The following is a 23,985-nucleotide window of genomic DNA, read 5'->3' as shown; positions in this document are numbered from 1 at the left end:
ACGTCCAGCCACATTAAGGAGAGAACAGAGCTAAAGCTGTAAAAATACAATATTATGTACTATTGATGTCGGAAAGGATCATTAGATATCTATCAAGAGTATTGGGTGTATTCAAGCACCCCATAGTGATGTCAAAAGTTATTTCGTTATATTCATGTCAGCTCTAAGGCTCATAGCAATACTGTGTATTGAGCAATGCTCCCGGCCAGCCCCTCCCCAAAAAGAGCCGCTACCAATACTTAGCACAACAAATCAAGTCCCCAACAACGCTATTTGGATATATCTATACTCCCAGAAAACACCAATCCCATGCCATCCCATATGTACTCCTCATTTGAATCACAAAATCTTGGATAATCATTTACTCGTCTTTAAACAACCACGCACCTCCCGGCCTCATTGCTTCCGCATATCTTTCGGCTACCTTTTGTCGCTCTATTTCCTTTTGCTTCTTCTTGAATGCCTCATCTTCTTGTGTAGTAGGAAAATCAGCCTCCCAGAATCCAGGCGGTGTACTTCTCCTTGGGACAACAGATTTATGCTTCCCCATTGTGTTGGATGCTTTCCATTTTCTAGCCTGTGCTAGACTGTCCTTTCTCTCTTCTTTTCCCATAGTCCAAATCTTGTGTTTGTTGTCACCTAAGTACTCTTCAAGAAGTGTATCTTCCTCTGCCTTTTGTGAAGTTGTAGGATTTTCCCTCGCGGGATACAGGGCTTGCACTAAAGCGCCAAATTGCTTCCCGCAACATTCTTCTCTAACACAACCCGGAAGACATTGACGATCCTTACCACGAACTACTTCTGTGTATGCATAGTCGTAACCTTGATTGAAGTTTGGATTGATTTTGAAGTGATCAAGTTTTAACGTAGTCACAGATCGTAATCGGTAAGGCTCTCGTTCGGGATCATCCGAGTCAAGATCCCGCCCAATTCCTCTTCTCGATTTTCCCTTACTTGTTGTCGGTACCTTGAAACTCCCTGACTTTACTTTCGGAGTGAGTTTGGTAGGCGATCTACTTGCTTCACGAGGTGTTTCCGTTGAGCCTCGCCTTGAACCTCTTAATGAAGGCCTAGAAATCTCCCTCATGATACCTGATCGAGGGCGGCCAGTAAAAATTTTGACGGTTTCAGCCCCTTCATCGCTTACAGATGCTCTTCGTTCTGGTCCGGAAATCTCTCTCTTGATAACACTCCGAGGGCGGCTAGAAGCTTTTTTGGCAAGTCCATTTCCTTCGTCGCTTATAATCGCCCTTCTTCCTGGCACTGGAGTATCATCCTGTGCGTCAAGATCTTCACGATCTTTTTGGAAGTGTGGAGTAGCAACTAAGGTCTTGTGTTTTTCAAGGCGGTTTGTCGTTATCTCTGTCGATAACTTGGACGGTGGGTGCATTACCGATCGTACTTCTGGAGCTACGGATTGCGGTGTTGGATAGGCGGTGATTTTCGTGGGCGGAGAGCTTGAAAGAAGATTATTGAGAAGGTCTGCAGAGTGGATGCGTCCTTTTTCAACAGCCACAGGGGTCTTTGCGGGACTGCTTGACTCTCCATCTTCGAGTATATCCTCCACTCCTCGAACGCTAGCACTTGACTTCCGTTGCCGTTTAGTCGGCAGGTTAGGATCCGTTGTATTTGGAAGGATACGATTGGTACTGAGTGGCCGTAAAGCTTTTCCGACTAAGTTTTTGCCTCTCTTAGTCGCTGGTGTAATCATTGTCCTTCCTGGCTGCCCGATGATGCCAGGAGTAGGAACTTGATTTTGCTTGTTCATGTTGCCATCTAGTAACATTTCATCACCCACCGCATCCTCAACTCCGTTCTCGACGTCTTCTATGTATGGTCTGAATGCTCGACGGCGCTTCCTTGGTGTGACAACCTTATCACCAACGTCATCTAAATCAAGACTTTCGCTGGCATGAAGTATTCTAGTTGTGATGGGACTACTTGAATCGAGCTCCTCTAGCTTAACCTTAGCTAAAGGCTTGCGTTGTGGTTCGCGCTCGTTCCTTTTCCTTTTCCTCACAGGGCGAGCAGATATAAACTCTGGGGCATCGTCGGATGATGGTATCTTGGGCGTCTCTATGTTTGTCTCGCCGACAGTAGCAATTGCCCTACTACCAGATGGTGAAGATTCTGGATCCTGAGTAGAACTCGAATGGCATGGTTCAATGGGCAAAAACTGAGTTTCCTCGACGTTGGTTACACGCTGGGATCTTCGCACATGCTTTGGAAGTTGCGGGGATTCAGGATCTACTTCCTCCTTTCGACCATGTTCATGCCCAGGATCATCCACATCAGACTGTTGATTAATGTCATTCGATGAAAGATCTTGTTTTGGACTCGTTACAGGGACTCCGGTCGCCTGAGGAGCGACATCAACATGGCTTTGGTTATTAGGTATCGTAGACTTTCTTCCTTCCAAATCTTGCGATTTTGACCTCGACTTCCGGGTTCTTTGCGTCTGTACTTCAGTTTCATCAGCTTTGTCCGTATGTGACATATGCTGCTCGTTATTCCACGCTTCCCATCGACGTAATTGCGCATTCTTCTCTCGCAGAATTTCGGCATATTTATCTGCTCTTTCTTTCTGCATCAACCATTGTTGCTTGATGCGCTTGCGCTCATTGTCGAGTTCCTTATGATTCGATTGGCGGCTCATCGAAGGTACTTGTCCGTTGTCAAATGAACTTGATCTCTCATTATCGGTACTAGCAAGCTCGGCATCTCTTGCTCGTATGGCCGCATTGCCTAATTCCATCGACAATCTTTTATTCTGCTCCTCAAGATCTTCCACCCTCGAAGTCACATTCTGGTATTTCTTCAGTTCCTCCAGAAGATGCCTGTTCTCTTCTTCAAGTTTATCTGCCCTGGTAACCGCATTTCGATTCGATCGAAGCTCCTCCTTGAGCCTTGACACATCTTCCTCCAGAATCTTAATCCTCACTCCCTTCTCATGTAGCGAATCCTCGTTCGATCTGATCTGGGCAGCATGTTCTTCATTATCAGATTCAAAGGAGTTTGCCTTCAAACGCAACTTTTCCAATTCATCCTTTCGAATAATTGTATTGTCTCCGTTCACGAGTTCTGCGGGGCAAACATGATCAGCAAACAACCCCAATCAATTAAGAGGTTAACCTTACCATTGTCAAGGTTCTGCTCAATATTATTGCAGATATTGGACAACTGCTCAAACAATTCGCGTCTGCCATTCCTCCAATGCTCCATTTCTACAATTGATGCTGAATTTTGAGTTCATCGCGGTTGTGAAGTGAAATGTTGAAGTGGCGCGTCGCGTTGTCAAGTTACTTTTACGTCAGTAATTTTGGCGTGGCACGGGCTCGGTTTGGCTACTGTACAGGCAGGCAGAACCCAACTTCACTCCTGACACCCCGGATAATGTCATGATAATTTATTAACACAGATTATCACGACTGATTCGCCGAGAGAGCAATTCTTCATTTGCGTTGATGGAATTTGAATGTTAGCTTGTTTTTGTTAAATATTTACCGCAAAATAATGGTCTCACGACGTACTCTCAGTTCATATCGCGAACGGGGGGAACTTCTTGCTCACATTCTTGCGTAAATCCATTGACGGATTCGCTGGCTAAAATGCCCTCCACCGAGCCACGATGATTTTTTGCCGGAGAAGATCCACCAGCTTTATACCACGGCCTTAATTTCAAACGACAAGAATTGACAGTTTTGTCATTCTTCGCGATGAGTATGTGTGCGAAGGCTGTCATGAAACTGGTTGGGTAGAGCTGCATCAGGCAGTCTTGTGTCTGTGTCCCAATCAGTAGCTTGAGATACAGAAGAACTTCTGAGCTTAGGGAGCCTTTGCCTCTCAAATCGTACTGGGTCTCCATTTTCGTTTCCCTCTTTGGCCTGTCACAGGTTTGCCCTGGCACTACCCCGGGCCTGATGGTTTGTTGCTGAGAAGTGACTCGGCCACATTCAAGCACAACATCACTATCTCATGCTCTCGCTTTTCGTTGCTGAGACTAGGCAGGCATGTACTGAACGCCTCTCCATCAAGTGAAGAAACTTTCGAAGTCCTGCAAATCCAAGTTTCGTTGGTGCAAGTGCTATGGAGATGAGGTATTCCGCGTAGTCAGCTGGCTTTCGTCTCCTTGTGTACCCAAAAGTGCTGGTTCCCAAGCTACTATGCGAGCACATCAAGCGCTTTACTTACGAAATCCTGGTACCTCCACCTCATGTCATTGTCTCAGGGTTGTGTGAATGCCGCGCAGGGCTTTGAGTATCTCTTCGTACTGCGGGCGTTCTTGGAATCTGGGTTGATTAGCGAGTATTCTCCAACTTTCACTGCTATGTGGAATTGTCATCCTCAATCTCTTTGGGTCTAGTTAACGGCTATAAACCACGTTCGCCGCGTTCGTTTCGCGATTTTAAACTAACTTTGATAATAGGATGGGCGTGGGGATTATTGCTCGGGCGTAGCTGCGTCGGACACCCCTCCCCCCCAAAGGCTTACGGCTATTCCTATAGCTCGTCAAAATCCTCACGTTGCAGCGCATCTACCACATGATCTTCGTTTTTCTTATCATAGTAACCAAAACCACAGTCTTCGAATTTCGTTCAGCTTTCCCTTTTTTTCCCATCAGGTCCAGTAACTTACAGTATTGGATCGCCGATTGCAACAGAGTTCCTCTGGTAGGCACACATTCGTAAATTTCGGCGAAACCCTTAGGATATGATGTAGACAGCTCTTACCACTGTAGTAGATCTATGAGTGAGCTCTCGATGTTTCTCTTTTGGGGCAAGTGATCATTGGATCTAAGGTAGATTGCCCAAGACCGAGGTTTGCGACAGGAATTTTCAAACTATTGGAAGAATAATTTCGCACTGGTACATACAACGCTTTGCCCTCGTCTTCTTGCCCAGGTTTTAGGGTGGATCTGCTTCCACAATCACATGCTCACCTTTTGTTTTGGTGATAAGTGACTGCATATCCTATTCTTTTTTGGTGTGCTTAACGATTGATGATTATTATATAATGCCTCAAACAATTACAGCCGCCATCAAGGCTACAATCCAAATCTAATATACAGAAACCCACCTCGAGGATCGGCAATATCGGCAAATGGTCGCCAAGTCCGGCAATATATCCATTCGCGACAGATCATAGATAGAGTCCCCTGTAATGAATTTTTTCATTGATAGGTAGTGGATGTTGGCTTCGATGCCGTTGGAGTTTGACCTCCGATCACCAGCTCTGAGACAAAAACGACCGACTGCAAGCTAACAGGAGCAGTTGTTACTACCCCCTTTTGTTGTGAATACCTCTAAGCAACTCCCACTTGACGCTGGTGTACATCCTGCAAAGGTAGTTGAAGCAAGCGTGATGTTTCTCACTCTGGTCTGAAGGCCGATAGTGTCATTTAAGCTTAGTGGCGAGAGATTAACAGCGCAATCTGCTCCAACTGCATCAGTTCCCCATTCGGTGGCTGAAAATAACTTGCACCATTGTTGTCCGGTCGTCTCGTTTGTATTGATGGTAACAGCACAACACGAGTTATTGAACTTGTCATTGCTGCTGTTAGATCCTCCTGCGTTGTGATCTAAACATGCTTCCATACAACCATTCATATTGGCTCTAGAATCAGGTATTGCAAACTACATAAGACGTACACTCGAAGCTACATCGAAAGTTCGATTGCAAAATAGTCGGAAGTTCGTGGGTACTGTATCCTGATGCGATGTTACTGGGAGTATGGAGTTGCTGTTTGCCCCTGAATCAATCTGGCATGGCGATGTAATGTTTGAGCTCTCAGTGTGGCTGTGCCTGGTATCCATAGGTTAGCGATAATTGTGCAAAATTTACAAAGAATTCTTACTTTGAATGATTATTTTTGCTCTTCTCTTTCATACCGCTGGCGATTTTGTTCCCAATTCCAGCAGCCAAAATAGCCACAATGACCACCATAAAGACCCAGAACCACATGACGCTCAATCCCAAGATTCTACGATGATTTCTTAGGAATTGTCGGTTTCCTCCCAGCTCCGCCACGATTTCTCGCTGTATGAGCGCGGTCTCGTATTTTGCTTGTACTTCCCAATCCACCTGCAACCCATCTTGATGGCTGATATGTCTTGGATACCCAACCTCAAGACCAGCTTCTGGCGGAACAGGGATTGGCGACTCTATCATCTTACTTGATCTCTCAGACATTATCGAATAATTAATACTATAAAGCAAGCATTTAAAAGAGATCTTGAGAGTTCCTTGCTAAATGAAAAGTAAAAATTTCAAAGTGTACGACGTGCAAAGAAGAAGCTAGGTACTAATGGAGAATTATCAAGTGTCATAATGCAGTGATTTGCGAGTGCTATGTGATAGTGGGAGCCTGGGAAAGTAGCAACATGAGGCACAGTGAGTAAGTTAATTATACTTGAGATGTATGCTACTCCTTCAATACAGGTGTTAGAAGTCTTTCGTACCTGTAACAGAAAAGATCATGCGAGTGGTGGAAAGCGAAAGAAGGTTTGGTTAATGTAGTCTCTAGGGGAGATAGAACTTATGACAGCCATTTTCCAAGGTTTCGCTGATGATTAATATGGTAAATAGATGTATGGTAGGGCTGGGCCGCAATCCTACAGGTTCTCCGTTATCCTGTCACAATTCGTGGCGGGGTTGTAGAAATGGCATAATTATTAGAAAGATTTGCTAGGGCGACTTTTTTTTTCATCTGAAAAAAAAAAACTTTCTAATAACATAAGTTTAATTTATGTCAATTAGTCTTTTTCTCATTACACTTTGAAGTTCAAATAAGCAAATTTTATCGCAATGATATGTTAACTACTTGGATTATAGTAATCTGGTGCTTCATGCCAAAGGTTACTTCGGCAAGTCACGCCGTACACCTCAAACACCAACACGAAGAAGTCGCTGCAACCCCACACAACTGTTAGTACAATTACCGAAGTACTTATTCAGCACTTGGTAGAGAAACTCCATGGCTCTAAAAGGAAATAATTCGGACATAGTCTGTTGCTTGCCGCAGTTCATACAAGGTACCGTCACACCCACATGTAATTTGAAGTTTACTTTTTGGAAAATGGTTTGATTGGTCTTCCTTCTATTGTTAAAAAGGCATGAGAACTGTACATAGTGGAACGAATACAAGGTTCAATAGTGATACAACCCTCAAACAGACCGATATACGGCAAAAGTCTGACCCGAATTCCAAGGAAATGGAAGGCATATTGTGATCAAACTCGGTGGTTCTTGAAACGCGAAAGTAAGAGTCGCTTCTTTCAATGCCCTCTACGCATAATTGAAATTCAGCTAATTGATACGCAGTATATCGCATAAAGCTCCAAGAGGAGATGTAGGGATGCTATCGGGTTCGTGTGGGCCACATCAATTACGTTACAAGCCCAGCATAAACTTGATTTATTACTGTGGAATATACTTTCTCTTCACAATATCCACTTAAGATCTTGTTGCATATCTACAACTCACGTGTGCCTTAACAATGCCAAATCGACAGGGTTTCGAGACTAGGCACTGCCTATCAGGGTACTTCAGCCTAACAAATGGAACGAAATGTTGCACGTCTGAATTAAAAGCCACGTGCAATAGTGTCTGCTTAAATGTAAAGGTCTAATGTTGCACGTCTACAGAAAAGCGGCGTGGATCTCTTGTTAGTCGAGGTTAAACCGTTCCTCCACATTTATGTCTTACGGCCTGCAATCGTTTTAAAAACGGCACCACTGGACCAAGCTTGCATACTTAAATGACCCATGCTCAAAGAAAGCCATACACAAAGCCGAAGATACCGTCTTGATTCATGACCATAAACAAAGGTTCTAAGCCACCCGCCAAATTCCCATCTCTGATCTTATCTCTTCCCGCTTCCCCAATAAGCCGCTCCTCGAATCGGCCAGTTTAAACAGTCTAAATACAGCAACGTCGCACGTCTTAGTTTTCAATGTTTCACAAGTCATGCTAGCCTACCTACTTTTTGCAGATTCAGGTGACTCTTTTTAATAATGTTGCATGTCTAATACGTTTTAGATTTCTGAAGCTGACCATTAAGAAACAGACCCTTCTACTGTTGCACCTTTTGAAGTACAGGCTTCAATTCCACGCTTTATATCACATGTTGTTGACATTCACTTGTTCTATAATCAGAGCATTTTGCAATTCTTATTCTCTGGCTAGCACTTCTTTTTCTTTGTTGCATATCTTCGAATCCGGTGGCTTGAAATTGAAGTCTGGAAGGCAATCATTTTATGATGAAGGACTCTCAAATTCACTTTCATTGCAAACACCGTGATTGAGGTTTCTCTTTGTGGCCTTTCAGAACCTAAACAATCAAAATATTCTTTTGTCTCAACAATTCATTTTCTTGGAACAGGTATCATCTATAATGATACATCCACAGTTTCTTACAGATGACTTTTTCTATATAGTTGAAGGCATCTTTCATCAGGGGCCGAAGCGACTTTACGCGACAGACGCTCGGACTTTTGTGTTCATATTTGAATAAAAATACCTATAATATAGCAATCATCAACAAAGCAACGTTGGTTTTTTCGAGGAATTATTTTCTTCCTGCCATTGATGATACGCAGTTGAATCCGAATGAAAGTATTGCATATGCCGCCAAGTTCAACACATTCCTAGAATTCTAGAAATAGCAGGGTAGTGAACAAAAATCTGGACATGTAGAGCCATCCGAGGTACACTAATTGCATGCGGAGTGGCCCATACAAGTATTCTGATAACTACCAACATGTAGTTAGCCAAGGTGAATTATTTTGATGTACTCAATTGCAATTTCAAGATGTTCGCGGAGGCCGCATCGCCCAATCTCGTGTTTCCATAAAGGTTTCACGTCGTGCCATACTTTCTGTCCCCTCGCATATCACAATCATAAATATAGCTCAAAAATGTCAATTGGTCTTTCTGTTAGAGCTTGAGATTGAAAATGAAGTCTTCAAGAGCATGCGAGGTTGAGTAAACGCCTACGAAACAATTGATAATAGGCCCGCTCCGAGTTCTGAGGAGATACTTAAGGTCCTTTTAAACACAGGAAGCTGGGCCAATACAGTTCAAATAGAGCCTGTAGTAGATGTAGTGAACTGAGTAATAACTTATCTTCTATAGATCCGGAGGGATTAACTGTATGTAGAGCGACCATCTTTGCTTTGCTACTTGAGGATATAGTTTGGTAGTAACGCAGGTCTTAATTGATTCTCAATCATTCTGCCGAGAAATATGTGTGGTAAAAGCAGCCATATCGCATTAAGACATGCAAAAATGCATTCAAAAGTCGCGAGAATCTTCCTATTGGCTTATTTATTATTTCTACCACTTTCTCCCGGGATGAGGCTAGATCTGGAATCTGTCCGGTGGTAGCCGCACCACCTTAAGATGTGCAACATTATAATTTGAAATTCATGAGTATTCTCTATCATTGGCAATTCTAAAGTTCTGCTTTCTACGAGCAAATATACTACAGACGCTGTCTCATGGCTTTGAAGTGTTCTTGGTGACCCGTTGTCCGTATTAGATCAGAAAATATTCTTTCAACGGGAAATTTTAAGACTCAAATCAAAAGATATATACAATATTCACGATCCATACTGACTGTATCATTAAAGACCTCCAATCACTTGAACGTAGATGACATGGCGGGTAAGAGAAGAACGGAAAATCTGAGATCACTAGGATATTCTATGGATTTCGTTTCGTCAGGAAAAAGTTGGAATTGAGTTGGAAACTCTCTTGGGAACTGAAACTCAAAGATGACGTTAATCGTGGGTTCTCAGAATGCATAACTTTGAATCTTTGTAGGAGAGTTTCTATTCCCCGTCGGTATAATCACTCCTCAGGTTTATATTCTTAAAAGTGGCTATTGCATACAGTCCTGGTTCTATCTAAAAATAAAAAGAGCGGAGAGTACAACTTTAAAAGATATTCCTGCTACTTGTCAATTGAATCCAATGCAAAAGTAAAGAGACGGAGGGAAAGTGCCATCTCCCGCTCTTGTTATGTGACTTTTCGTTTCTGCCATCTTCAAGCTTGTTTATGGAGAATTCCACCGCTTTAAGACATGCAACAAGAATGCCAAATAGAGTTATCTATCTTATTGGACGAATCTTCTTTATGCCAAGGTCCCCCCCCCCCCCCCCAAAAAAAACCTCCCACCGCTTTATGATATGCAACATTTGAGTCCAGATTTCCGGATCACCCCTTTTATTGGTCATGGCCTTGTCCTTCTGCCTGATCGGAAGAGCAGAATCTATGGTATTGCCACAACTTACTTTGGTCCGCCGCTTTACGATATGCAACATAATGATTGGAAAAGTAATACCCTCTCCCTCTCCATCCATCGGTCCAAGTCCGTGTAATACCCGGTCTACTTTCGGTGACTTTACTTCCACCGCTTTACGATGTGCAACAAAATTTGATCCTATCTCCTCGCTGGTTCAACAGCAAAACTTCTTCTTCTACGGCTTTTATCAATTCGCGACCTCAATTAAGGCCGTGTTCAAGAAAATTGAGTAAGTTTTGCTTTCTATTCACTGATTTCTACCTAAGAATTTCATACACATCATTTTTGTGATACTTACTGACTTTCTCACACTTTTATACAGGCTTTCTGACTCAAAATTTTCTGCAAAGGGATGTCTCATGTTATCTATTACTATACACCCAAATTGGTGATTAAAAATGAAGTTCTATATAGTTATCTCATGAACAAAGCTCCAATTTAACCAACAGACATTGATCACTCGAAGCGAGAATATCCCCTATATTGATTACTCTATGATCTTTCACTAGAATCTAACATAACACACATCATATAATTAAACTTTCCACCTCGACCCTAGGAAATTCACAATGAACATTTCCACAACTTAAAACTGTAATAATCAATTACCTTATTAATTTCTTTACAAAGTAACTAACGTAGTTTATCAGTACATATACTATATCAATGTATACACTACTTTTACCTCAATTTACATTCTTCAATTTCAATATACAATTTATTAATCATTTATTATATAATTAAATAATAAAAAAGGGAGAATAATCTTAATTATTAAAGCTATTAAAAAAAACAAAAAACTTTCGATTTGAAAAACTATTAAACTATATAATATTATATATATAATAGTTATTTAAAAAATGAATAGAATAATTCTTATAATTAAATTTCGATTATAAAATTTGAAACTTATTAAAATAGAAAAATAAATAATTATTTTATATATTCTTGATATAAATTTGAGAGGTTTTTCTTTTAAACTTAAAAGGATAAAAGATATAACAAATTATTTTTTCAAATTGAAAAAAGGAAAAGCTATTAAAAAGCTTTAGGTATATCGATTTGTAAAACGATATAAAGAATTAAAAACACGTTTTAATTATATTTATAACTTTCAAAAAACTCTTTATGAAAATTCTAAACTTTTTGAAAAGTAGTTTCGACTAGTTACAAATATACAAACAAAATATAATATTTTGAATAAAGATTTCTATAATTTCAATGAAACAGATTTTATAATAAGAATTATATATATAATAATAATAATTGTTACTAATATTAAAAGATATAATAGAAACAAAATAATACAATTAGACAATCGAGAATGGGCTATAGTGTTACGGGAGCTGCCTCTAGGGTCACGTGGAAGTGTCTAGAGATCTCTCGAGGTGGTTTAGACTAGACTTCAAGTAGGAATTCAATAAGGTTGTAACTGGTTGCAATTCTCGTAACTATAGTAATGAAACTAATGATTGTTCTTGAGCACGAAGCTCTACATTGTAATGAAATCCTATTCCCTTATATAGACCTTCGTACTGTACTGGAGCGTTCAGGACCTAGAGAGGTCCTGGACCTTTGGTCTGTATGGACCTACATTCCGTTATGCCTGTCATGCAGGGTCCATCACGTGCTAAGAGTCATGTGACGCGGTACCGAGGATGGACCGGCGTAACATATAGTAATAATATATGGAAATAGAAAGGGTAAAATTATTCCTTTATTTTTAATAATTCAAGAATAAGTTTATCTCTCTAATTGATATATTAAAATCGATCTTCCTATAGATTAAACTATTAAACCTATATTTAATAAATAAATGAATAATGAAATAGATTTAAAATAGTTGAATGTTACGGAGGTACCCGCACCGCAACATGGATTATAAGATAAACCTAAGGCCTTGGTGTTGGGACCTACGAAAACAGCACTGTAGGGACAGTTGAATTAAAGGGTAACTAAAGATAGCGGTAACCGAATAAATAAGCAGTGATTAAAAGATAGGTACCTATCTTTTATTGGCACCTACCCCACAGTAGGCACAGGTTGCACAACGGTTACAGATTAGCTAGTAAGCACAGGTTAAATAAGCGGTAGCCTTACCAGGTCACGAGGACAAGTGTCACGTGAAGGAAAGTCGATTCGACTTGTCGACTCGAGTAGTCGAGTAGACTTGACGATTCGATCAAAGTACGAAGGTCTATATAAGGGAATGGGTTTCATTACAATGTAGAGCTTCGTGCTCAAGAACAATCATTAGTTTCATTACTATAGTTACGAGAATTGCAACCAGTTACAACCTTATTGAATTCCTACTTGAAGTCTAGTCTAAACCACCTCGAGAGATCTCTAGACACTTCCACGTGACCCTAGAGGCAGCTCCCGTAACATTGAAATATTTCAATAAACATATTAAGAATCGAAGAAAAAGTAAATATTGAATATTAATACTGAATAGATATAAAAGCTACAAATCAATAGTTTTTTAAGTATATTATAAAAAGAATAATATTATATATTTATATTTACTATTATATTTAAATTATTTAATTCAACTACTTAATATTAATTATTTTAATAATCTAAAACATTTATATAATAATTAAATTAATGAATTTATTAAGGTATATATCAATCATATTTCAAAAATTAAATTCTTTATAGCTTTTAAAGCTATATATAAAAAATCAATTACTTTTTAAAATATAAAATTAGAATTTTAAGGAACAAATTTAATTCTATTTAATTCTAAAATTATATTCTTGAAATTAGATATTTGAATTTGTATACTTATCCTTTTCTCTTTCAATTTAAATTAATAAATTTCTTAAACCTTTTATAACCTAATTAAAGTTCTTTTTTAATTAATATTAGTTAAATCTCAAATAACTTATTATTAATTAAGCTCATTTATATTTATATTTAAGATTATATTAACTTTAATTAAAAGTATAGAATAATTAGCTTATAAAAATATACTTTTGAATATAAAGATTTATATACTTTAAATAATAAATAAAATATTAAGTAAATATTAATATATATAAAAAACTTAATTATATTAAGAAAAAATGTTTACTAAATAAAAATCTTTTGATATATTATTTTAATAAAAGATTGATATTTAGATTTAATATAATAAATATTAAAAAGAGAATAAATTTAATAAAAAAGTATTTTTTATTTAATATTATAATAAATATAAAAAGATAAATTATAATATAAAAATCTATTAAAATAATATAATAGATTTTAGATTATTAAAATTTAAATAGTTTTAATTAATTGATTTAATTATTATTAAATAATATAAGTTTGAAAGTGTAAATTGAGGTAAAAGTAGTGTATACATTAATATGATGTATGTATTGATAAATTACGTTATATCAAATAATTTTACACTTCGCGACCTAATGTTGTATTTATGAGATCTTACGGAAATCGACCAAATCAAGAACTTTCGAATTCATCCACTCATTAAACTCTGGCCAACAGAAAATATACGCACTCGTTGAAGTAAAGGAAACTTTCATAAATCCAGAGTTGTACCTAATGATGTATTTTTCACACAGGAGGAATAATTACATTCATATTAACCCTCGCCAAGAAATTAATCTCATTCAATGACAGCTTTAACAGCTTTTGACGCTTTCAGTCTACGGTCATCGTAATGTCAAAATGAGCTTGACAACACTCGTATTCCCAAGCAAATAAGATTAATAATAAAATGATAAATCTTAAGTTCAGTACCCCACTTTTCGGCCACCCCTCTTTTCGGCCACCTCATAAAATATATATATACAATTTTTAAACTTCAATAATTCAAAAACTATCCAATTACAATACAATCTTCTGTAGTATCAGTTTCATATATACTATTGAAGTCCACCCTATCAATTTCACGATCACCGGCTTCGATTTGAGCCTGGTATATAGCCTTAATCCCAGAAAACTTCGAATTTGAGCTAGTATTAACCTTCCTCTTTTTTTTAGATATAACACATTCTAATTTGTGTTCTAATTCTTTTATTCGATGTTTAGACTTCATAATTTCATAGTCCTTAGTATCAAATACTTTTTGGATCTTTCGAAAGAGTAATCGACGAGCGTATAAGTCTGTTTCTTTTTCAGATTCTAATATTAATATATATTTTCGTAAATCATTTGCTTTTTGTGGCGTTTCCCATCGAATCAAAGATGAATCTATATTCCATTGAAGTATGAAATCATTATCTGAAATCGAATTCAAACTTTGAATTTCTTTATTACTATTTTCAAGCAATAATCTGAACAAAAGAGGCTTAACACGGTTTTGAGGCTATAAACCTGAAGCTCTCTATCCTAAAATGATATTATTCAGAGTTAAATTCTTTAATTTTGTTTTCTAATAGTATATAAGAAAATTCCTTTTGCTTATAGGTATAGAATTAGATAATGAATCTAATTTATTAAGCTCATACTAGTATTTACATTTTAGAAAAAAGAATATCGATAAATCAAGAGGTTGTAATATATATGATGTATATGAAAAAAGGAATAAAAGATATATATTGTTCTTGAAGTATTCAAGCATAAATTGAGTGGTTTTGTGGCTTTTATGCCCGTCCAAAACAAGCAATCTAGCCTCTTTTGGGTCAGAAGGGGCGGTTTAAGGAATAAAGACCTCTTTTAGCCATGCTAGACCTGTTTCATTGATAGTCCATTCATTTTCTATAGCATGGAACTTCTAATCCTTATATATATCAAGCTTAATAGAGAACCATTATTGTTGAATACTTTTATTCTTATATATAACAAAGAATAATAATGCTTTTCCTATAACAAAAATATATTCAATAAAAGAGGTTCAACTTCTTGTACCAAACTACTTCTTTTGAATAAAGCATCTCTCAGCACTTCTAAATACTATATCATTCAAGCCCTGACCTTTTATAATACCAGCTTTATTTATATTCCATTTGTTTTTTGGTTTAATATAAATAATAGCCGGCAAATTCAACTTTTTGAAAAACTTGCTAATAATTTCGATAATAGTATCTAAAACATATTAATTATTGATTCTGATTTGTTTTTTGATTTGAATTTCAGGGTTTCTAAATAGAAAGTTATATATTCATTGTTTTCTAAATGTAGGCTTATTCCCTTTCATTTCGAAAAGGGTTTTATCAATTTCTTATATCTACTGATATGTAGGACTAATGTTCAAAACCTTTTGAACTAATATTCATTTGATTAATACTTTCTCTTGTATTGGGGTTATCTTTTGTATATTTTGAGTATCTTTTTAATGGGAAAGGTGATCTTTTATATGGCACTAAAGAATAATACGGAATATTCTATAATTCAAACCAGCTTTTTTGATAATTATACTTCCTACTATAGCACTAAGTGCCATAGCAATATCATCTTCAATATAACCACTACCCATAATATAATTAACAATATATCAAATTTTTGAATTAATTGATTTAATAGTTATTAAATCATTAAAGATTGAAGAGAGGTGGTTGATTAGAGTGATGAGATTTATGAGGTGGCCGAAAAGAGGAGTGGCCGAAAAGTGGGGTACTGAACTTATCGATAACATGGTTTATCAGTACGTACACCATATCAGTATATACATCATTATTTTTACATATAAAAAACAATTATATGTAACTATACACTTTCTTTATTTATTAATATAATTTAATTTTTTCTTATATATTATATTTATTTATATAAATAATATAAAAATAAATTAAAATAGTAAAATCTTATAATAATAATAAAGTTATTTAAAGAAATAGATTTTTGTAATACAAAGTATAACATTCTTGAACTACAATTAAAATATCTATAAAAAGATCAAATTTTATAAATATTTTATTTTTATTATTTATAAGGAAACTTTTTTAGAGAAAAAATAATAATTAATAAATTAAATAAAAATATTAATAAAAGATTAATTTTGATGTATTTTAAAGTAATGTACATACTGATATGATGTACATATTAATAAACCACGTTAACGAAACCCCTTCTCAAATTCGGAGATGCTGAATTAACACTCGGACTTCAGCGTTGCTGGGCATAAATATGAAAGGCGGGACTTGCCGACCAGTATATAAGAGCCTTAACTTGGGGTATTAATAATTCTACACCTCTCCCACCTCTTCCACATCTACAACCTCAATCTTCACAGCGCCCACCTTAAAAGCAACATATCGTTATCGATATCATCATCTTCAATAACCCACACGCATCGGGATTTTCCTCTACTTCAAGAAAACCGTGGTTTATACGAAGGGTAGGGTTGAGCGATTTATAATTATTATAAGTATAATAAACCTGACGATGTATAATAATACTTAAATCTAAATATAAAGTAAACATATTGTATATTTTTTTGAACAAAAATAATGAATATGATTAAATCAAATCAAGAAAAAACTAGAAAGAAAATATTAGAGAATAATTATTTTATAAAGTATAAATTATATAACTAATACTCTATAAATCGTTACTAGTCTATACTTTTATACCTTCGTAATAAAGTAGTTAGTTTTTAATAAGATCTATAGATTTACTTTTGAATAAGATTAATTATACTAAGTAATAGGGTTAATGATTTGATTATTAAAATTCATAAAATTTATTTTTAGTTTCCTTTATAGTAAATTTTTTTATTACTCATCTTAAAATGATTCAGATGTTATAACAAACATTACATAACACATTTGCTTATTATATGAGGGAGCCTTAAGAAGCTACGAGCTCTAGGAGCATATGGATCCTAGAGGTTCCAGATAATGAAGGTCTATATAATAAATAAGTTTCATTAGGATATAGAACTTTATACTTAAGAATAATTATTAATTTTATTACTATAATTATAAGAATTGCAATTAGTTATAACCTTATTGAATTTCTATTTGAAGTTTAAACTAAACTACCTCGAGAGAACTCTAGACACTTCCACGTAACCCTAGAGGCAGCTCCCGTAACATCAGAATTGGTTCTAGTTTCATTTATCCTTGTTGGAAATCACGTGTGTAGTCCGTGCTACGCACCTCCTGAAGAGCTTTCACCTCTCCCCCCTTTTCATATTCTATATACTACCATATGTACTTTGTGTACAACTTGCTGTCTACTTCTGACAATCCTATTGATTTGATTGGTTGACTAATTATATGAATAATCTTAGCGTTATAATATAGAGTTAACTTATATATTCACCACCCATATTATATAATCGTAATCTGCCCATCCCTAACGGAGGGAAACTTTATTACTTGGTGGAGATCATCCATGCTTGGTATGTATCCTGGGGGGGCGTCGGGTCGATGATCTGCGGATGGATCCATCAATCAATACTCCGTACCACCAAATTCACATGCACGGACCTCTCCTTAAGTTCTTGATGGTTGGCAATCCATTTGAACTTCTGGGATCGTGGAACGGAAATGTAACGACGATTTTCCGGTCCAATGATGAAATAGGCGTTCCAGGAATAGGGATTGGAAAGAAAGATCTTAAAGCCCGGATGCCCATAAATCTTTCTCTGTGCATCGCGTGCTCCCTGGCGCTTTGCTTTAATGTTGGGGTGCATATGAAGATCTTACCTTCAGTGTCGATAATAGTATGTAAGAAGAGAGCAAATAATCGGGATTTGATTCGGAATGACGGAAAGTGAAGCATGGCAGCTACATGTAGCTGTGTATGTGTGTTACCCGCTGGCATTCATCGGGGTGTCATTGAGAACTTATGTCAGGTACTTCATGCAGAATGTTATGGGATGGGACGATTGGTTGATGATTCTCAGTTTGGTGTGTCAACATACCATTGTTTCAATTGAATAGAAGAATTGATAGCTAATTGAACATGAAATGATAGGCCTTTTATACCATGTACACGAGTTTCGTCTTAGTAGGATTACATTATGGAACCGGACGACATCAAGAAGATCTGGAAGAAAGTGATTTCCTATGGGCGATTCGAGTAGGTTCCTCTCCCATCCGGAACATGAACTATCATTCAACTCGAAATGTGACTAACTTATAAAAAGTACTGGTATTTCGGAGAGTGGGCCTATGTTGTGGCGATGACCATAATAAAAACTGCCATCGCCCTTTTCTACCTCCGAATTATGATTATCCCCTGGCATCGCGCCGCTGTAAAAGTCATCATGTGGATTGTGATATCCTTCGGCTTTGCATATTTCTGGTGCGTGGTCATACAATGCTGGCCTATACCTTTTATTTGGGAGCGATATGCTACGACTCCTGGTAAAAGTACTGGAAACTGCTTACCTAGAGGAATCGTTTTGGGTGGAACATATCTGCATAGTATTATAAGCGCGGGAAGTGATTGGGCATTGGCTTTACTGCCAATTGTCATGTTGTGGAATGTGCAGATGCCAACCGGTATAAGACTTATTGTTGGGGGAATTGTGGCGTGTGGTGCTATGTGCGTTCTTCTCTTTTATCTTGCCTTCTTTCCTCCCTATCATCGTAACTTGTGAACAGATAGCTAATGTCATATGCCGCACAGTGCTAGCACAGCAACCATCATTCGTATTCCCACCGTTTCAAGTATATTAGATACGGATGATTTCCTCTTCAAAAGCATCCCCCTAGCCGTCTGGTCGACCGTTGAACCCGGAATAGCCATATTCGCCGCATCTCTCGCTACTCTCCGACCACTACTTCGAAGAATCTTCCCAGATCATTTCCGAAATGCAGCGATCCCATCACTAGCATCATTGCGAATCCCCACAAATTTGGCAAGGAAAAAACTACCGTCAGATAATGTCGAGATGGGAATTAACACGACATGCTACAGCGAGCCAAGACCTGGACAGACTGCAGAAGAAAGCTTGGAGACTATACAAATTCATTTAGATGACCGAATTGAGGTTGATAGAAGTACAAGTAAATCAATGGCAATTCACGAGGAGTCTTCAGGTCTTAATCTGGGATCGGAGGAGAGTCATATCTTGAGATCAAAGGAGAGTGATAACGAAATGGTGGAATTACCGCATACCTATCTGGGAACATCTCCACGTCTCGCACCATTAGTCTTTTCTCCAACATGTCTCACGCACACGATTCCATCGCCATCAACTCTTTCGCCTTCACATGTCGCGTCGTGCATGAGGGACAGTCAGTACAATAGGAATTCGAAGGTCGTCATACCGTCTTCGCCTATTTGAAGCTATTTCGAGATCTTTACACAATCAAAAAAGATAGAATTCAAGTATGATTAGATTTTTGCACTCAATCATACACCAACCAATGTGGTATAGGATCGATGTCTGTGTATCGGACATGGGATGAAATATCAGACGGGTCCCAAAACAATCGAAAGACACTCCTACGAGTGTCAAACGCTGGCCTGTGATGACCTCTAAACACACAGCAAGATGATTTTAAATTGAGGGTCGAAAGTGGGAATACAAGAGGATAATAGAAAAGCAGGGTTCCGTCTTCTACACAACGCAGGTGGTTCAGTTGGAGGCCATTTCTGCAGCCCAACAATCACTATCCGCAGAACATTTCAATTTATCTTGAGCAAAATTTTATCAAATTGTGTCGAAATTTTTGTCTCACCTCGGTTGGAAAGACAATAGAATTGAAATCACAAATCGATCCTGCACAATGGACATGACTTTTGCGGGTTGGGGTGGAAGATGGTGTGAACAAAATAAGTTGAAGAGGGGAAGAGCATGATTGGTGCAGCTTGATGGTGTAATTAAAAAATGCTCGGAGTAAATGAAGAATAAAAATAAGGCATGATGTTGACAATTGGTCAGAATTTGGCCGGTTGAGGTTCAGTCCTCGGTGATGGGGTTTATACGGTAAGAGTCTGGCCATCAACTTATTTGATGATTGGTGGACAAATCTTTATCAAGATACAAAATGTATTAACATGAAAATAATTTATCAGATCACTTTCAAGGAACTATCTGTAACATATTGTGATGCAAGATCGTTGGCTGTGCTACCAACCTCGCATACACTAATTGTGCTAAGGATAACTGCTAAGTACAATACGAGGGTCCCAGCAAACTAGGTGGCAATCACTTAGATAGTGCGATAAATAAGCGTTTGTAGCACTTTATTGATTATCGTGGCCCCATTCTCTTATCGAGTTACTTTTTTGATATCATTTCAAGAGTATCAGCGCTCACTTGGAAGCGCTCACAAGAAGAAATCCTTCAAGCCTATCACTCATGCCATCTGTTTCACTCTTCCTCCCTTTCTCTAGTATAGCAAGTGCCTCTTTGACTGGAACTCTCACAGTCTTGACATGATCGATAGGCAAACCGAGTAGTTCATCCCGAGTTCGGTCCCACAAAGTTCCATCCCATGATCTACGGACAAGCAACAACCCCGTCTTAGCCACATCATTATCATCTATACAAATGAATAATATCTTTTCAAGACCTTCAATGAAACGCTTTTCACGACAGAACCAAGGAAATCGTTTCAGAGCCTCACCATAACTCCATATAATCTGCTCCAGACCATGACCTGGCCGCTTAGTCACTTCAGGCGCATAAACCAATCTCTCCTCTCCAAGACTCCGATTGGCGGCCTCAGAATCAAACGAGTTAGCACAAAAGCCAAGCTCTTTTCCATTTGTGTTGTACTGGAAGGCGATGAAGACTGGCTGCTCGCGCACACTTTCCGATGGCCAATCAGCATCACCATTAGCCAAGATTAAGAAACGTGTCTGAAGACCATCGTTGCAGGAATACGGAACGCGGATGTGCGAAGGGGTAGCAAGGGCCGTTCCTTTCCCGAGGCCGCGCAAGTTTGTGTTTCCTGTCGTTTCTAAGTGGCTTACGCCCCACGATGGTGATTTAACCATCAGCATGCCCTTCTCATCAGGGTTTGCCGTGTCGATGACCAGGAGGTGAGTTTTGTGCAGCCATCTGTTCTTTGAACAGCGCTGGGGATGAATGATAGTGACATGTTGGATAAGGCCCCGAGTAGATCTTGGGCTGGAGGTGAAAAATGGAGACGCGAGTACGGCTTGAACGCGGCAGGTGAAGTCCTCTGGCGACTTATGTTTGAACCCTGGCTCCAGCTTTGCAAGAACATCTTGTTCGAATCAACTTGGGTGGATATAAATGGGAATGTAGTAGCCTAGCGGGATATTTTTGAATGGTGCTGGTGGACCGTCATCATTCTAGTGATATTGGGTGCTGCAATTCAGAAGAATGTGTCGATGATGACGAGGACGAGCTCATTGGTCCTCGTGGTACAGCGAATGATGGCGACTCGGCTGAAGAAGGAACGGACAATGATCCAGACGCAGGTCGGAAGAATAAGACGAAGATTAAGAGATGCAGCGGCCTCCGCAAGAGTCTTCCTGGTGCGCCTGTATATCGTACAAGCTTAGGTTTATTAGAGCTGGATATCCCCGGCGGCGCTGTTTTAGGACAGCAAGCTTTTGTTGTCTTGCCACGCAATGCGGCGATGTGGGATGAGCAAGCTCAATTTGGGAACCCCAACCAAATGCGAGAGTTCCATGGTGACAAAGATGAAGACGAGGACGAGGAAGATTATGACTAAATGTTGGCGAATTTGGATATCAGAGTAGACACAATTGTCGAGGAAATCATTCCGGCTGTCTGAATCAAGGAGAACTTTTTTGTATAACAACATTACAGCTAGGGTCTGAGAGAAGTTTATAGAAACATAGCACGGATGAGGAATATTCAAGCTTTCTTGAATTATTTTCATTGGACGTGATAATCGATTGACCTTGATAAAGCCGTGGAAAAGGGCATAGTAACCTTAAGCTGGAGCTTAACATGCTTACCATAGTAACTCGCACCCAAATTTTCATTTAAACACATGAAATGGGAAGTAAAATTTGCTCACAACATATTGGTGAGCTTTCCTTGAAGAACCTTGAACAATGGACTGTCGAATAAATGAGAGGAAGGGTCTCAAGGGTTTGAATTCAGAGAGGTCAGGTCAAGTTTGCTAGCGTCGGAGAGCTCTTCTTCAAATTCCGATCCGAAGAATCACCGACAATTGAACAACTTTAGACATTTACTCCAGAAATCACCTTGTATCGTGACGCACTTTAGAAAGAGATCGTGCCTTTGATCGCCTCATGAAAATATGGCCTTTGATATGCAATGGATGATTCGAGAGCTAGAACCAGTGTTTACTAGTTCTTGATGTCGCGCACACATGATGGCACATAAAAATGACAAGTCCCTCGAGTTGAAGGACCAAACATTGAGAGATCAGCCTCATTTGATTGTTCCTGGGTAAAGGGACGCCTCTGAAATTGTTGTACCAAAGAATAAATACCATATTTATCTCGAAGCTGGATACTGGGAAATGAAATGATTCTCTTCTGTTGGAACCAAGTGTCATCGATATCTATATAGGATGACATCTTACCTTCAAGTGGAATTTATGAGAATTGACCAAAATCTCAAGTGATATTTGATCCGAACCAATTACCCTTGATAACCTGACAAAATGGAGTATGAATTCCTTTCCATTGCTTGCTGTCATTGAAGTACTCTTCTCTCGTCGTTGTCCGAGTCATTGTGGTAAAAAGGAATGACTATGGTGAATCACTACAGTAATTCACAATCGCGCATGCGCACTTATATCATACAGATGGAGAACGTAGGTCTTATTTGAATCATCTCGCTCTGGTATTGAAAATACTGCAAGGTGATGTCGACTTACCTACACCGTTCATAATTGTGGTTGGCGGCTTGCATCGTTCTATTATGAAATTTAACCATACGTTATTTCCCATCAGAAGCCCTCTTATCGAACAGTCAGAGTTTCGCATTAACTGCGGGGTAGAACTTTCCTTCAACAAGAGAATCACTCGTAAACTTTACTTCAGTGGTCTTAGAGTGCTCTTGCCATCTCTGATCTACTGCTCTTCTTCCAAGTGAATTCCATGATCGAGATATTCTGACTTGTTTCAGACTTCAACTTATCATATGAAACTTGTGGAACATGTGCAGCAACGTCGGAGAATAGAGTGAATTCTCCTCGTTAGCTCCATTAACAGCACTCCTGTTAAGTCAGTTGCCAGATACTTTTGGGATTGGATAGAGAGGGAATTAGTTGTGGACCAATTTGCAATTTTTACCCAGTATTTCCTGCACCGAATATTGAGGAAGAGATATCCCCAGGTACTATTCAGTGATAAACAAAACAGGAATCATAGGAAGGCTTCTCTCAAACTTCTTATCATACAATATAATCCTCGAACGTCTCAAACGCAAAATTACAATAATCCCACCTTGGAGATCATTGCCAGTACACTAACAAAGTCATTCTCCGTGTTGAAATCGTGCTTCCGTATCCGAGGTTTTTACCGGAAATTCCTCGTCTCATATGACCCCCTCGAATAAAATCATTTGCCGATTTCGGTCTTTTCTTGATCCCGAGACACAAAACTAAGCTGCTTTACCTTCCAGGAGTGGGTCAAGATCCTCAACAATCACTTTATCAGATTCTCGCATATTTCACTATTTAGGTAGACAATCTCTGCTTCTACAACTCTGTCTTTCTGCAATCGTCAATACACGCTGGCACAAACCACATACAGGCAAGAACTTCTTAAATCTTTTAATTTAACCTTTTCGCTTCGCCGCATAAAGTTTGATCATACCGAGAGGCAAGTACGACACCTTTGGGATACTCACAAAG

General features: G+C 38.4%; 5 protein-coding genes across 5 annotated transcripts; 2 read left to right on the top strand and 3 right to left on the bottom strand.

The window, feature by feature from the left end:
* Nucleotides 1–361: 361 nt before the first annotated feature.
* EAF01_012026 (uncharacterized protein) lies at nucleotides 362–3,222 on the bottom strand (the record flags this gene model as incomplete). The annotated part of the gene is made up of 2 exons (XM_038920284.1): nucleotides 362–3,081; nucleotides 3,138–3,222. 2 exons carry the CDS (start codon nucleotides 3,220–3,222, stop codon nucleotides 362–364), a joined length of 2,805 nt encoding a protein of 934 aa, XP_038764249.1.
* Nucleotides 3,223–5,170: 1,948 nt separating this feature from the next.
* Nucleotides 5,171–6,189, bottom strand: EAF01_012025 (uncharacterized protein; the record flags this gene model as incomplete). The annotated part of the gene is given in 4 exon segments (XM_038920283.1): nucleotides 5,171–5,284; nucleotides 5,301–5,633; nucleotides 5,649–5,802; nucleotides 5,855–6,189. The coding sequence occupies 4 exon segments, from the start codon at nucleotides 6,187–6,189 to the stop codon at nucleotides 5,171–5,173; spliced, it is 936 nt and encodes a 311-aa protein (XP_038764248.1).
* Nucleotides 6,190–17,750: 11,561 nt separating this feature from the next.
* EAF01_012024 (uncharacterized protein) lies at nucleotides 17,751–20,223 on the top strand. Its single transcript, XM_038920282.1, has 4 exons — nucleotides 17,751–18,108; nucleotides 18,176–18,280; nucleotides 18,348–18,748; nucleotides 18,833–20,223. The coding sequence occupies exons 1-4, from the start codon at nucleotides 17,962–17,964 to the stop codon at nucleotides 19,491–19,493; spliced, it is 1,314 nt and encodes a 437-aa protein (XP_038764247.1). The 5' UTR covers nucleotides 17,751–17,961; the 3' UTR covers nucleotides 19,494–20,223.
* A 244-nt stretch (nucleotides 20,224–20,467) lies between these two features.
* On the bottom strand, nucleotides 20,468–21,154 carry EAF01_012023 (uncharacterized protein; the record flags this gene model as incomplete). The annotated part of the gene is made up of 1 exon (XM_038920281.1): nucleotides 20,468–21,154. The coding sequence occupies one exon, from the start codon at nucleotides 21,152–21,154 to the stop codon at nucleotides 20,468–20,470; it is 687 nt and encodes a 228-aa protein (XP_038764246.1).
* Nucleotides 21,155–21,450: 296 nt separating this feature from the next.
* EAF01_012022 (uncharacterized protein) lies at nucleotides 21,451–21,861 on the top strand (the record flags this gene model as incomplete). Its single annotated transcript, XM_038920280.1, has 1 exon — nucleotides 21,451–21,861. One exon carries the CDS (start codon nucleotides 21,451–21,453, stop codon nucleotides 21,859–21,861), a length of 411 nt encoding a protein of 136 aa, XP_038764245.1.
* Nucleotides 21,862–23,985: the final 2,124 nt, after the last annotated feature.

Source organism: Botrytis porri, assembly GCF_014898465.1.
Source record: "Botrytis porri strain MUCL 3234 chromosome Unknown BPOR_029, whole genome shotgun sequence".
Taxonomy (NCBI): Eukaryota; Fungi; Ascomycota; class Leotiomycetes; order Helotiales; family Sclerotiniaceae; genus Botrytis; species Botrytis porri.
Note: the sequence above shows the minus strand (reverse complement) of the source record. Positions and strands in the feature narration are given on the sequence as shown.

Coding starts and splice junctions, on each gene's coding strand:
- EAF01_012024 (XM_038920282.1), top strand. CDS start 17,962: ATGACGGAAAGTGAAGCATGGCAGCTACATGTAGCTGTGTATGTGTGT. Junction 18,109..18,175: donor GGTTGATGATTCTCAGTTTG/GTGTGTCAACAT, acceptor ATGAAATGATAG/GCCTTTTATACCATGTACAC. Junction 18,749..18,832: donor ATTGTGGCGTGTGGTGCTAT/GTGCGTTCTTCT, acceptor TATGCCGCACAG/TGCTAGCACAGCAACCATCA.